This window comes from Excalfactoria chinensis, chromosome 3 (genome assembly GCF_039878825.1).
Source record: "Excalfactoria chinensis isolate bCotChi1 chromosome 3, bCotChi1.hap2, whole genome shotgun sequence".
NCBI classification, from domain to species: domain Eukaryota; kingdom Metazoa; phylum Chordata; class Aves; order Galliformes; family Phasianidae; genus Excalfactoria; species Excalfactoria chinensis.
Window position 1 is genome coordinate 55,759,661 of NC_092827.1, and position 14,206 is coordinate 55,773,866.

The window sequence follows — 14,206 nt, forward strand, 5'->3', positions numbered from 1 at the left end:
ACTGGATGTGAATGCGCAGCTACCTGCTCTTCCTACCTGCTATTCCTGAAAATAAGTAAGAAAGTTTCTCCGGTGTATCTGAAGAATGTAATTCCTGCACAAAGCGCAATAATCCCACCTTCCCTTAATCCAAATAACTAACCTGTAGAACTACTCACGCGTCGTTACAATTCATTAACAGCAAACAGCAATTGATGATTTACAAATGTTGTTTTTTATTTGAAGTTGCCTGGAAATAGTCCTGTGATTACCGAGGGAGAAGAGAACAAGCTTGCTTCGTGGTACAGCTGTAATTATCATTAGGTACTATTAATTCTAAGTGACTTTAATAGAAGAGATTGCTTATTCTGATTCAGAAATTCTGCGTCTGTTTCAGCTGCAATAGAACCCCCTAGTAATGGCATCATATGCTAAAATGGTGCTTTGTTTTTTTAGGTCTGGGCTGTGCAAGGCAGCAAGTAACTTCTGAATTTGTTTGTTTAAATGTTACCTATTGGGAGATATGATTTTTTTTTTTTGCAATTTCTGCTGGTTGTTCAGGGCTGCAACACCTACACCAGCTGGATACAAACATAGTTTGCTATAGGAAGCAAACGTAAGTTGTGATTCTGATTCAGGTGTAACTACCGCAATACCACTGAGCAAAACATCTGACCGTTACCATACTCGCTGGCTTCCTATGACGCTTTTGAGGCAGGTTTACAGCTCGTGGTTTTGAAGAGGGCCCATCCTGAGGTAACCACCACAAGCCCTTCTGCATGGGGACCGACCACAGCCTCACCAAAGGCTGACCTCGGCTGGAGGATCCCCTGGGCAAGCTGCCTTGGCAGGGCCAGCTTTCTGTCAAGGAGCCCATCTTTTGGATGGCTATAATTAAGAAGCGTCCCCCAGACAAAAGTCATTTTTTTAATCAGCAGAAGTTAGATAAAGGCCCCTTAGGTAAGAAGCATTACTTTTTATTATTGGGTGTTAAATCATGCAAGCTGTTGATGACCCAATGAGAGCACACATGCTTAAATTTAAGCAAATACTTTACTAGAGATAGACCAGGTTCCTGCATCTTGCTAATGATCGTGTTCTACTCCAGTCTTTGAGACAATTCACTTCCCATTCTGAAAACTACACCTATACAAGACATCTGCTTTGGCGCAGTCATGCAGCAGTGGTAGTTTTTCCAGCCCTTGGAAAAATGCAGGAGATGCACACAAGCCAAAGTGCACTTCAGAATAAAACAGAAGTCTACTTAGATGTAATCACAACCCTGATTTTCTTTGTTTTAAACGAGTGAAACGAGAAGGTAAGATTTACTCTTGAAATCATTTTGATTTAAAGATTCATAAAATTTAGTAATTAAGTAAATGCTTAGAAGAAATCTGTATCACACTGATAAACCGTTCACCTTAAGTTTGCCATGTGTATATGTTTCCTATGATTTATGGCTCATCAGCATTATTCCTCTGTTGTTTCCCCCTTCCTCCCATTCACCCTAACCCTATTTCTCCTACTGTGGCAGCCAGTTTTCACTGTGCCTTGTTCATTATGAGGCTTTGTTATTGTTGAAGACATTAAGCTGTTTGTTTAAAAGGGAAGAAACAAGAATACCGAGGGTACTGAGGGAAGTACGTTAGTCCTACTACTGTCATATGCTAAAAATTAATAATAGTATGAAAAATAGAGCTTCTTGTTTATTAACATTCTGAATTGAACTACTATGTCCGTAACATGCTTTAAAAACAAAAAAATACCCACAAAACTGGGACAGTTTTTCTTGAAACAGAAAAGAAGAAAAACAAAACATACCCTTCCTAACAGATTTAAGTAAGAAGCACAGTCTTTTTCTTTAAAAAAAAAAAAAAAAAAAAAAAAAAGCATAGTTACTTGAAGGCATGATGAAAATGAGGCAACGTTACAGAATTTGTAGTGGATGGGAAGGAGCGAGGAAGATGATGCAGCTGGTTTATGGCCATGCCACCAGTTGCTAGCTGTAGACCTTGCTGTTGGCTGAGGCCATTCAGCCTATGTGATGGTTCCTCTGGACCAAATGCCATTGTGATATCCCCAGTAGTGCTCTGGTTGTCACCTTGTGGGAGTTGCCATAAACTCATCACGTGAGTGAGATCCATGAAAGGCATGCTGGTAGTTTCAGCTGCTGTCTCTGTCTCCTTGTGCACTGGGTACTTGTTAGTATCACCTACAGGCCCTGAGGAAGCTTCTTCCAGACTGATTTTGTGGAGAGACTGAGGTTCTGGTAATGGCAGGTCCTCTAGAAGATGGACGTTGTAACCTTTAACATCCACTTTGATCGGAAGATTCTTGAGGGAGCCTGCTGCAAATGAGGTAGAGCTAAGGTCATACTTATTCGACTGATGAAGGTTCAGGTTGGCAGGGATGGCTGTTGAGCACGGTGTGGGAGGGACAGCTGCAAGGCTATCCGCACAGCCCATTCTTTGCAAAAGAGGAGAAGGTTCAATAGGAAGAGCAGTCTGTAAGCTTGGCTGGGGATGAAGATGTGAACAGTTGTATTCCTTTGGTTCTGAATTATTCAAAATTCCATTCTGCACCGAGACCCTTTCAGGAAAAGGGGACAATATGCTGGCATCTTCCTTCAGTCTGAATGGGAAAAGCTGGTCAAGGAGACCTACTGAGTCACCATTCTGCAACCTGCTCTTGAGCAGTTCTTGTGGATGAGTCTTCCTCGTATGGCGAGTCAAGTGGTCCTTCCGCCCAAACCTTTGGGCACAAAACTGGCATAGAAAGTCTTTGCAACCTGTGTGAACCACCATGTGACGCCGCACATCCTTACGGGTATAGAAGTGACGCTCACAATGGTCACATTTATGTTTCTTCTCCTTGGTGTTGCCAGTTGGTTTCCCTGCGTGACTTTTGAGGTGTTCCAACAAAACTTCAGTGCCACCGAACTCCTGAGCACATACCCTACAGGTAAGGTCCCCACTGGTGGCTGAATGAAGAGCCAAGTGTCTCTTATAACCTAGCTTGGTGTTGTACTTCTTTCCACACTCTTCACACTTGAAGGCCATCTTGTTTGGGTCATGAGTCTGAAGGTGATTCTTTAGATGGTCTTTCCTATGAAATGTCTTTTCACAGTAGCCACACTGGTGAGATTTCTGTGGAGAATGAGTGGCTGAGTGTCTAGAACAAAAAAGAAAGTGTAATCAGCATTTACATCCACTGTAGAACGCAATGCAGCTTCAAGACCTGAAAACACTGGCCCTCTTGAAGGAAAGCATTTCACAAGCTCTCAGAATTATTAGTTATTAGTAAAAGCCTGTTTTTTTTTCTTTTTTTTTTAAAGAGAAGCATGTTAATCATAAAGCATACAGTAGGTTCAAATTGCTCAACACAGTCTTTCTGAATAGCAACTGAGGGAGACTAGTTTTCTCAATTCTTGCAAATACAAGGATATGAAAACTGAGCTTGGGGATTAACTGTCACTACTAGGACACTCAAGAAGCAAAGGATGCCCCTGTTTTTCCCACACAAGAGAAGGAGTGCCTTCAGAGCTGTACCTGAGCAGTTTATATTTGGAAATGAAGGCTTTTGTGCATCCGTGCTGCGAACACTTGTAGGGGCGCTCCGCTTTGTGCACGTAAGTGTGGACTGTGAGCTTTTCAATGGAATCAAATATCTTCCCACAGAGTCGGCAAGGGTAACTGTCTGGCTGCTTCACTTCTCTTCCCTTCAACAGTGAAGACCGGCCATTTCTCCATTTAGGTATAAACCTCACAAGAGCATCACAAGTGTTTCCTGAGCTGGCACAGCTAAGCTTCGCAGCAGAGGAACAGGAAATGGTCCCATAGCACTGAGCAATGCTTTTGCCTAATGCCGATCCTCTCAGTTTCCCTTTGAATTTGCTTTTTGCTTTTAAGGATCCTAATTTATTTGGTGGTCTGAGCCTGGTGGTAAGGACTCGGTCTTTATTGATGCACTGGTGAGATTCCAGCAGAGCAAAAGTTGCAAAAGTACTTCTACAGCTGGAGCATATCCAAGGGTCTACAGGCTCTTTCTGCAACGAGAACAGAAGCAGGTCTTTCTTATTAGGCATTCTAAGGAAAGGTCATATTCTCACTGACACTGCATCGTCTCTGGGCTTTCCAAAGACATGTTGTCCTTGATCGTATTTACTTCAGTGTACTACAGTACTGCTCTTCAGCAGGAAATGGATTATCTCTAGGAGTCTACAAACCAGAAGAGGAAAAAAAAATGATTGACTAAATACCGATTTCCACATTTGTGTTTAGCATTTACTGTAGCAGTACTGAGTCCTTCACCTTTGTTCATCTCTGTGTACTGAATTTCAAAGTCTATTTGTTCTTATTATGGAATTACTTATAAAAGCAGTTGGGAATTGTACTTTAACCTTGGACTGACATCATTTGTCTGCTATTGCAACTGTACAAAAATCACAGAACTAGGGACTGCCTATCCTTAAAGACATCTAAGTTTTTGGTGTTTTTTGTTTGTTTGTTTGTTTTTTTTTTTTTGCAAGCGTTGCATTATTTGGAATTATTAATTCTGTGAAAATAAAAACTCTACTGGATTCACTGGTACTTACTTTACTTTAAATATAAACATTTGAAACGCTCAAATGAAAAACTGTGGAAAAAAAAACAAGCCCAAAACAACCACCAGTTCCTGACAAAATGTATTTCCAGATGTATAACCCTGTATGTCTTCAGCTGTCTGTATACTGCTTCTCACAAAGTGACATTACTTTCCCTTGTCCTTAGCTTTCTTTGGAGAACACGGTGAAGCCATTTCCACTCTGTCTTTATGCAGAGACAAAGAGCCCTGCTTCGTCTTTTCTGTGTCTTATGCTATGGCTCTCCCTTGCCTTCCTTCTTGACTATCCTCTGTGCAAGTGAAGCAACAGGGAGCACCTGGAACACCTATAAATCACAAATTCAACTGTATTCTTTGTTTAACATTTCCTTCTAGCTTTGGTATCGGTCTTCACAGTTGCATTTTCAATGTTCAGAAACCTTTATTGTCTTTTTAAGGATTCTTACTATCATACAAAGATAAAAGCATTGGGAGGGGTTGTTACACAGGAAAGACTGAAGCCATCAGTGCATTATCTGACCAACTGGTCAAAGCATAGCAAAAGGTAATTGCTGAGATATGCCTAAGGCTAGACAGCTTAGCTACCTAAAAAACAATCACAAACTTAAGTAAGTAGGTCTTTCCAGCACAACCCATTTGAATCACTACCTCTGGATACATCTGATGTCTCCACTAGATTACAAACACAGGCTATAATGAGCAGCCTTACCATGGATAGCTGTTTCTTTACAATTGCTCCTGGCTTTGTTTTAGCCAACTATTCTACTATGACATGCTCTAGTATTACCACACAAAGCGTGTAAATAGTCGTAATTTACTCCATGCTGACAGCCTGAATGTAGATTAGGGGTACTTACTGCTACTACAGGCAAAGGACTGACATCAGATTCTTCTTTAATGAAGACTGCAGAAGTTTCCATAAATTTGGCATAATCGGCAGCGTACCATACTTTCAATTCCGTGTGGGGCTCAATTGGCTGTGAATGGAAGAATATAGTTCTCATTTACCTGCGTCAATTTACCTACACAGAACTACACAGAATCACAGAATTGTAGGGGTTGGAAGGGACCTCTAGAGATCCTCGACTCCAACCCCCCTGCCAAAGCAGGCTCCCTACACCACGTCACACAGGTAGGCGTCTCCAGAGAAGGAGACTCCACCACCTCCCTGGGCAGCCTGTTCCAGCGTACACCAAATAATACTATGTTGAAGACTGGGAAGAAGGGGATGCAATTAATTATCATTACTCATGTTGCACTCTTTGAATCTGTTTAAATTACTGGTAACTTAGTTTAGAGATTCAAACAAACGCTTTCTGAGCATTATTATCCACTCTGAAATGTTTGAAACTAGAGTTTCTAAAAGCAGACCTGTACATACAGAGATTTTGGAAATGGCAGTAGGACAGATACCTCAGCCCTACCACCTTTGTTCAGTGACATTTGCCTGTGATGTCCAGAAGTCTTGCCAAGAAATAGCCTTGATGTTCCTGAAGCCCACTGAACATGACACTTAAGTACAGGCTTTAGGCAAAAGAAAATTGCATAATGAACATGTAACAGCTCGAATACCTCTTGAATGCACAGATTCAGAGCTGATTAATGTGTGGACATCAAACCAAACCATATTTACATGCACAGGTTCTAATGGGTAAGGCTCAATATGAATGGTGGGGACGGGCTGATGGCTGGACTGGATGAGCTTAGAGGTCTTTTCCAACCTTAAAGATACAAGATTCAATGCACGTGCTATATTGGTACCTCCTGCCCTTCTTTCACTGAAGCTTTCCTACACAGGATTAAGGGAATCCATAATCTGCAGTCTTCCATCCAGTCATACATACAGCAAATCTTGGACTAAACTACCACCTCATCATACAAGTACTTTCAGTCAATACGGCAGACAGAAAAAGAAAGATGAGTGATTAGATTAATTGACTATGATTCTATGATTCTATGACTCAAGATTTATTACATATTTAGGAGGAAAGAAGTAACTTTGGGGTCATGATTTATATGACTTCTTGGCCCTGTAAGCCACTTTATTAATCTATAATCAAAACTAACATTTTTTCAGTAGATGCACAGCCAAACTGCACTGTACCTGTTGTTTTGTTTCAACTAAACTAAATTTATGTCACTAGAAAGAACAAACTAGCCTGGAAAGATGGCAGCTGAGTCTTGTTCCACATGACATTACATCTTAAAATGCACTTGTAACATCAACGTTGCATAAGCATGGTAGGTGAAAGATAACTTAGATTGTGAATGCTGAAAGGTGACACATAATTGTGTGTATGATGTCCAGAAACTGAACTTCTGAAGCACAAACCTGCTCGCTTACTACAACCAGCATGGGTCAGCTGTATGTTCCAGTAACATAAATAAACAGAAATAGCACACAGTGAATTTTCAACTTCACAAAGGATAAGAGGCTCATCTAGGAGACTCAGTCATGGACACATGTGCATCCATATATGTATGCTTTTGTAGCTGTAATTTCAAGTCACTAAAATCTTCTGCCTTTATTCTAAAATGATATCCCGTCTCTCTATAAAAACAGTGGAGCCAATACTTCCACTCTCAACAGATATTCAAACTCTCTAGAGAAAAAACCCTCATACCCAGCCCTAGGGCAGCCTCACGATGTGACCAGCAGGGTGTGCCTCAGTGTAGCAGAAGGCTATTTTACCTTACTGACCTGGACAGAATCTGCGGGATGCCATAGTACTATAGATGGCACCAGTACTTAGGAATGAGAAAAACAGGTAAACTCCCCACAGTGTACAGTAAGGGTTCGAAAACACATTTCTCATTCCAAGATACTCTTCATTTTAATACTGAGAAGGATGCAGCTCTCCATTAATGCCCATGAGCAATTCTATTGGAAGCAGCAGTGAGCAGTCTCAATACAGTATTAAAGTTCTATCAGAAATTTTAAGTTACCAGTTTTGCAAATATGCTGCTAAGAAAAAGCACTTGTTCATGCTTTTCAAATAGAGTATTATTAATGCTCACAGTTCTACACGTATAGCATATATTTAAAATTGCTTTGACTGAATCAGAATCCCAAACACAGCCTAAACATCATCACAGATTGGTTTTTACTGTTATACGTCGATTTTAAAATTGCTTTGCTCTTCATCCAAAGACAAATACCATCATAAAAGACTTTGAAGATGCAAAGTGTTATCACCATTAACTTATTCTCACACCACCACTGTGTGGTAAGTATGACTAGTCTTTTCTCATTCTCATGTTACTCACAGCGCTATGCAGGCATTTACTTTTAGTAAAAAAGGGGGAGAAAAAAAGGGATGTTCAACATGAAGACTTCAGTTTCCTAGACATGTAAGAGTTAAAAAAAAAAGTCTGACGAAGTGGCCAAAACAACGAAAACCAACATCAGCGCATATTCCTCTGTAATTTACAGAGTACTGTATTTGCTTTCCTAAGACAGAGACACAGTCCAAAATCCCTAGTATTATAAACTGATCATTTCATGGCAGCATCACAGTACTGTAACTTCTGCAGTTAAGTCTTCAAATTTAATCAGAGTAGAAAATAAAACTTAATACTCTAACACTTAATACTCTAACACGCTCAGAACACAACCTGTGTCTAAAAGTGCAATAAGGAAAAGTACTTTCCAGGAAGAAGTACTGTCAAAAGCAATGCTGCAGGATAATCTCACAACATGCCTATTTCGAACTGGAATGGTAACAATTCACAGCGTTCTTGTTTGAACCCGGCCACCACAAACAGTATTTCTGCATTTCTCTGCTCAGTTTCTTCAATACCTGCAGTATATGTACACATTACCTTTTACTGGAAAATCCCATACACTGCTTCCTTTACCATGGATTAAGTGATATAAAAGGTGGTGTGTATGAAAGCGCCAGTTGCCTGAATATAATCAATCTTTCATCTGTAAAAGGGTTGGTCTTTCAGAATCTCTGTCGATAAATTGCCATTTGAATGACAGGTGAAGCAATGTGGGTTTAACTACCTTAACAGTTGTAAAGTAGACTTCTCCACAGTGCTGATAAGCCACAAGGGTCTGTTCTTCTTGGTTCCGGGCTAGCCGGACAAACATCATCCAGTTTCCACAGTCTTCATTGGGAGTGTCCAGAAAGTACTTCCCTCCATCTTTCAACACCTGAAATAAAGGGGGAGGATGGAAGAAATAACATGGTAAAAGCTAAGTCCTGTAAAGAGACACATTAATTTTCTTTAACTTGAAATCAGGGCTACCAATTATTTACCTTCTTGTGGTGATAAATTCTTTGAAAGCATGTTTGTTTCAAAACAGATCACTCTTAAGAGAACACCAAGTGCAAAAGAAAGTGAAGAATGAGTACCTTCTGAGGCATACAACTAGTAAAATAGCTGTAAGGCCTTTGTATGTATTTCCAGTTTATATTTCTCATTTTTTATGTTATATGAAGATAGTATTATAAGAACAAGAACTAAGTGCAAGCAGGTAGGAAGATAAGCTTTGTGCGTTAATGTACTTCCTGAGTAGCTGATAATCTCAAACTTCAATGCTGCATTAATGCTGGTTTGCATGGAACAATCACACAAGTTGTGTAATAACTCCAAAGAGACTTTTTAAACAGTCATCTCTTTTTAAAAATGTAAAATTAAATACAAACGAGCAATCGTGCCAGAAGGACCTCATGCATTTTGCTTTACTTCATTCTTCTAGATTCCTTTCCAAGAGAATGCCTCTAGGAGTAAACACCCCCAACCTCATACAGGACAGTTGTTTTTCCACTGCACACTCTGGAATCTAGCCATTTCAAGCTGCACAACAGATGCCAGCACTGCATGTATGAGTTCCAATAACCACCTAAGCAAACAATTAATTGCAAAACAAGTTTCATCTCCACTGCTTCTGAAGACTATTTTACCCAACTTTGTCATTTTCCAAATGGAAACACCTGCCTGCTGGACAAGTCCCAGTTTGATCACATTCAGAATGCTACTAGGAGAAATGCCAAGGCAACTACTGCTGCCGTGTAGGGAAAAGTGAGAGTCCAGTCTCCTCTTGGGAAGAAACAGTCTTTTCATCAGTCAGAGCTGTGTTTATCACTTTGAAGTAAACTGGGCTGACTGATAGAGAATAGGGTGCGGTTTACAGTGGCTTGGTGGAGAGGAAGGAACTGGGTGCTTAGCTCATCCACTTGCAAAGTTGCTAGATATATACCTTGCCTTTTCCACATTTGTAAGAAATAAAAAGTGTTGCATATGGACATAAAAACTAATGTTGTCTGATGTCATCATGCTATGAAAATCCCACAGAAGGACACTGTTGCCTTCCCGGTAGGTCATTCATATGATGTCCACAAGCAAATGAAGTCTACAGTAATTACTGGACTGGTAATTTTCCTTCTCAAATGAAACTGCAGAAGTATCTTTATCTCTGCCTTTCTCCACAGCAGCCTGTTTTCCAGTCCCAAGCTTCTGGGGAAAAAAATTCAAATGAAGACATATAGCATATAACAGGACAGCTGCAGCTGGCCTCTCTCTTGGAGGGTGAGAGGGCCTCTGATGTCAAATGACAAGTCTTGGAAGAACCAAGACTTGCCAGGGAGTTCTGACAGAGGCTGTGGCTGGAACACAGATACGCTGTATGACAGAGATGCCTGTGTAGGTGAAACCTGGGATAAGAGGACTACGATCAACCATCACTCCCAAGGAGTTGATGAGGAAAAAAATATACATGAAGTTATATCTAAGCTGGGCTGGTCTTGACAAGGGCCATTATATGTGTGGAAAAAGTACATGCAATGGTGTCAATGGTCCAGATGGAATGAATAGCACATGCTTATGCAGCAAGGGATAGTAACCGCTCTAAAAATAACAACCTGATCAAATAAATTGAATTGTTATGCTGCCTGTCAAAGTTGATTCACAATCACATAATTAAGGAATGCTTCCTTATTCTTGCACTGTTCCTTCTTACTAAGCAGGTATCTTAGTGCATATTTCTGCCGCTATTGCTAAGCCAATGCACACACATGACCCTCCCAATGAAATGGTATTAAGTACAAATTCTCTTGGTTTTACTTCACAGAATCAGAAAATATCCCTTGTTGGAAGGGTCTCACAAGGATTATTGAGCATGGCCCCTGGCTCCACACAGGATCACCCAAAATTCAAACCCTAGTACTGTCCAAAGTCTTCTTTGATTCTGGCAGTTTGGGGCTGTGCCCATGGCCCTGGGGAGTCTGTGTCATGCCCATCACCCTCTGGTGAAGAACCTTTTCCTCACACCCAACCTGACCCTCCCCTGACACAGATCTATGCCATTCCCTCAGGTCCTGTCACTGTCACTAGAGAACAGATCTCAGTGTTGCCCCCATTCCCATTCTCTCCTTGTGAGGAGCTGTAGGCTGCCATGAGGCCTCCCCTCAGCCTCCCTGGCTCTGGGCTGAACAAACTAAGTGCATACAGCCCTACTAGGGAAGACAGTACAATCCCCGGATACTTTCAATAGCTGTGCTCCATGAAAAGTTTATCAAGAACAGTTAAATCAATAGATAAATCACCCCAGAAGTGACAAAACTAAAAAGCAGGAAAGTAAACTCAGCATACAAGAACATTTTGTTCGTTCACGCCATGCAATGCAATCCAATACTATGACTTAAATTCATATGCAGAGATCAGAAATACCATTAATGAACTAGATTAGAAGGTAAGTTGCCTATATGAAATGTTAAAAGACACGTATGCACTTCAAGTTAAGGCACAGGCTTCTTACCTGCAGAACTAGCCTACTCTCATCATAGCAGGTCAGTTTTGTAGACAGTTGACCAACGTAAGGACCAAACTGTGTTCTCTTCTGTATTACTTTCTTTGCAAATACTCCGAGAACTGTAAATAAATAAGACCAGACTAATATTAATGCGGGCATAATAAACTATTTCTTGTACAGTTACAGTTATTAAAATGGATTTAAACATGGTAGTCCTGAACACATTAGATCTTCAAAATAAATATACCAGGTAAACCATTCAAAGTGTTAAGAGTCTGAAAAGGATCCATGTCTTTAAAGAGGCTTTGTAAAAATGGAACTTACATTCAATACAATTGACATAAGTGCTTAAAATCCACAACAGGACATTAACATGAAATGCTCAAATGTGCTGATTGTCTTCACTGTACAAGACATTATCACAGCACTATGCTTACAGGCATAGCTGGGAAAGTTGTCATCTCCCAGTATTAGGGAAGATCTACAAAAACACAGAATAACCGATCTTACTCAACTCGTTACCTCCTACCTACAGCCAATGGTGAAGCATTAACAGGCATCTTGCTATTCCCCTTCTGAAATGTCATCTAGGCAGAACTAATTTTACATGTAAGTTCACTTGCTCAAGCTTGAGCATTCAAACTTTCTATAACATGAGTTGAAGATGGTGCACAAAGTGATTTAACACTCTATATTCTTTTGAGCCTGCACCATTTTGTTCCTGGCCTTTCACTGAATACACTTTCTAGTTTTCTGCATGGCTTGGGAAAAAGATATGCAATAGTATACGGCTTTTACCATTGCAAATTCAACATTCATTGTACTTGCATAAACTCATCGGAGCTAACAGATAGCTTCCTATTAAATGTCACATCAGCTCCAGCAGCTATCCAAACATCAGCCTATGCACTGAAGGTACTAGAAATCAGTCATAAATAACAGTAGGTGAATCCAAGATTCAGTTGCACTCAGCTTCATACAGATAATACCCAAGGATTATGTCTTAAGTAATGCATTAAAAAGGGCTAGTGTTAGTATTACTGCCTTCTCTTTAAGAAATGTGGGAAAAAGAGCTACAGTACTCACTCTGCTGGTTTCCAGCTCGCAGCTCCAACACTCGCAAAGTAAGGTAGTGAGGTAGGGTGAGACGGGCTCGGCTAGGAATAACCCTGTCTTTAGCCCTGATGAGTGGTCCATGGAGTTTGCATTCTCCTAAAAGGCTTTTACCGCAATCCTCACACCCTACAAATCCAGAAAAGAGAACCCATTAGTAAAAATGCAGTATTTCTCTCCGCTGTAGTCTCTAGTAGTTGTCTTGCTTGAGAACACGTCTTGGATTATCAATGTTTTTATTTACAGCACTTTTCTACATTAAGTACAGAAAAGACTACCTGAAGGCCAGAGCAGAAATAGGAAAGTTTGAAATAAGACCTCCAGTTTGTGCATTCCCTCCTGTGTGCACTGGCAGATCCTGACTACCAAAGATTTATACACAGCTTACTGGGAAAAGCAATGACTGCAGAGACTAGGATGGCAGCAAAACTGGAGCTCACAGTATCTGTAGCTTTAAGTCAAGGTATATACATTTTTATATAGATGAGAATAGCAAGGTTGCTAGTAATAACCAAGGTAACTTGCAGAGATTCAAGAAGCCCAGGAAGGATCACTGTGACTTCCTGATCTTGCACAGGCCCTGCTGAGTAAAAGATGAGACCCTTAGTGTATCATGAAAAATGAGTATAATAGGTGTTATAGCCACAACTCAGTTGACAACCGCTGAAGGCAGCATTCCCAGACTGTGCTGTCTATGGAAAGCCAAGAGGCACACCACATTTCCCAGGCATAGTTTCACAGTAATCACATTTGCAGAATACATGAACCATCCAGAGAAGTCACTAATGAGAAAGACGTCTGCAAATACTGACATTCTCCCAGCACATTAAGGTATTTTTGGTTCAGCGTAGCTCAGGCTGGTTGCCAGGGAAACTCATATTGAGCAGTGACAAAATGTGGCAGTGAAACTCTTCAACAGAAGACATCCAAGCACTGGAGTTACACAGAGTGATGGGAAAAACAGAGCACAAAACCATTTTGTAGACAGTAGAAACAAAAGTAGTGAACCAGCAAATCATCCATGACTACCTTGCTTTGTTTTAATTCTGAAAATTCTTTTGAGCAAGTCTATTCAAGTAAGTGACAGTAAGCAATGGAAGAGTGAAGCCAGAACATCCAAGAGAGTTTGAGGGAGCCAAGGGAAGCTGTAGCAAAGACTGGGGCAGGTGAGATGAGTCTTCAGGTCAGGCTGGAGCTAGGAGCCAAAGAAAGAAGCATAAGGGCTCAGGGACAACATCTGGAGAGACACTTGGGATGACCCTTGTGAAAGGATAGTAGTGTCACAAATAGAGTGTTCAGCAAAGCTCCAAAAGGTTTACATTTGTTAACTAAAGTAGGCAGTAGACATGCTTTACGAGTCCAGTCCAAAATCTCCCCCAAAAAAGTCCGAAGTGTTCCTACTGAGTTTTCTGGGCTTTCCATCAGCTGTAAATGAGGAGGTAGACCTGTATGTTTGTCAAGCTAAAAACATAGCAGTAGTCCATATTCTTCACTATTTTTGGGATCACATAATAGCTCTCTTTTCTCATGGCTCCTAGACTGCATGCCTGCACTACAAATAGCTGAAATCCATGATTTTTTTTTTTCCTTTTTCTGTTAGACCTACAGATAAAGAACACGCCACTCTACAAGCATCACTGAAAATGCACACCCCCAAAAAAACCCTAAATACAACTGCAGGACGGATTTTTCTTGTTACACACTGTTTTATGTATCTGAAGGTCCTTCACAGCTAGGCTGCAAGAAAAGAAA

The 14,206-nt window shown here is 40.7% G+C and overlaps 1 protein-coding gene across 9 annotated transcripts in view; it reads right to left on the reverse strand.

The window, feature by feature from the left end:
- Positions 1-1,848: 1,848 nt before the first annotated feature.
- PLAGL1 (PLAG1 like zinc finger 1) overlaps positions 1,849-14,206 on the reverse strand; it is a 42,871-nt gene continuing 30,513 nt past the window's right edge. For 8 of the 9 annotated variants that reach the window (XM_072330868.1, XM_072330866.1, XM_072330872.1 and 5 more), the window contains 6 exons: positions 12,428-12,583; positions 11,348-11,460; positions 8,591-8,740; positions 5,439-5,558; positions 3,528-4,024; positions 1,849-3,150 (listed from right to left, as the gene is read on the reverse strand). In XM_072330868.1, the coding sequence (XP_072186969.1) occupies positions 1,875-3,150; positions 3,528-4,024; positions 5,439-5,558; positions 8,591-8,740; positions 11,348-11,460; positions 12,428-12,583 (2,312 nt within the window). In that variant the 3' untranslated portion in view covers positions 1,849-1,874. Of the gene's footprint in view, positions 3,151-3,527; positions 4,025-5,438; positions 5,559-8,590; positions 8,741-11,347; positions 11,461-12,427; positions 12,584-13,483; positions 13,611-14,206 lie in introns of those variants that run through there. The other variant, XM_072330873.1, reaches the window with a different exon arrangement.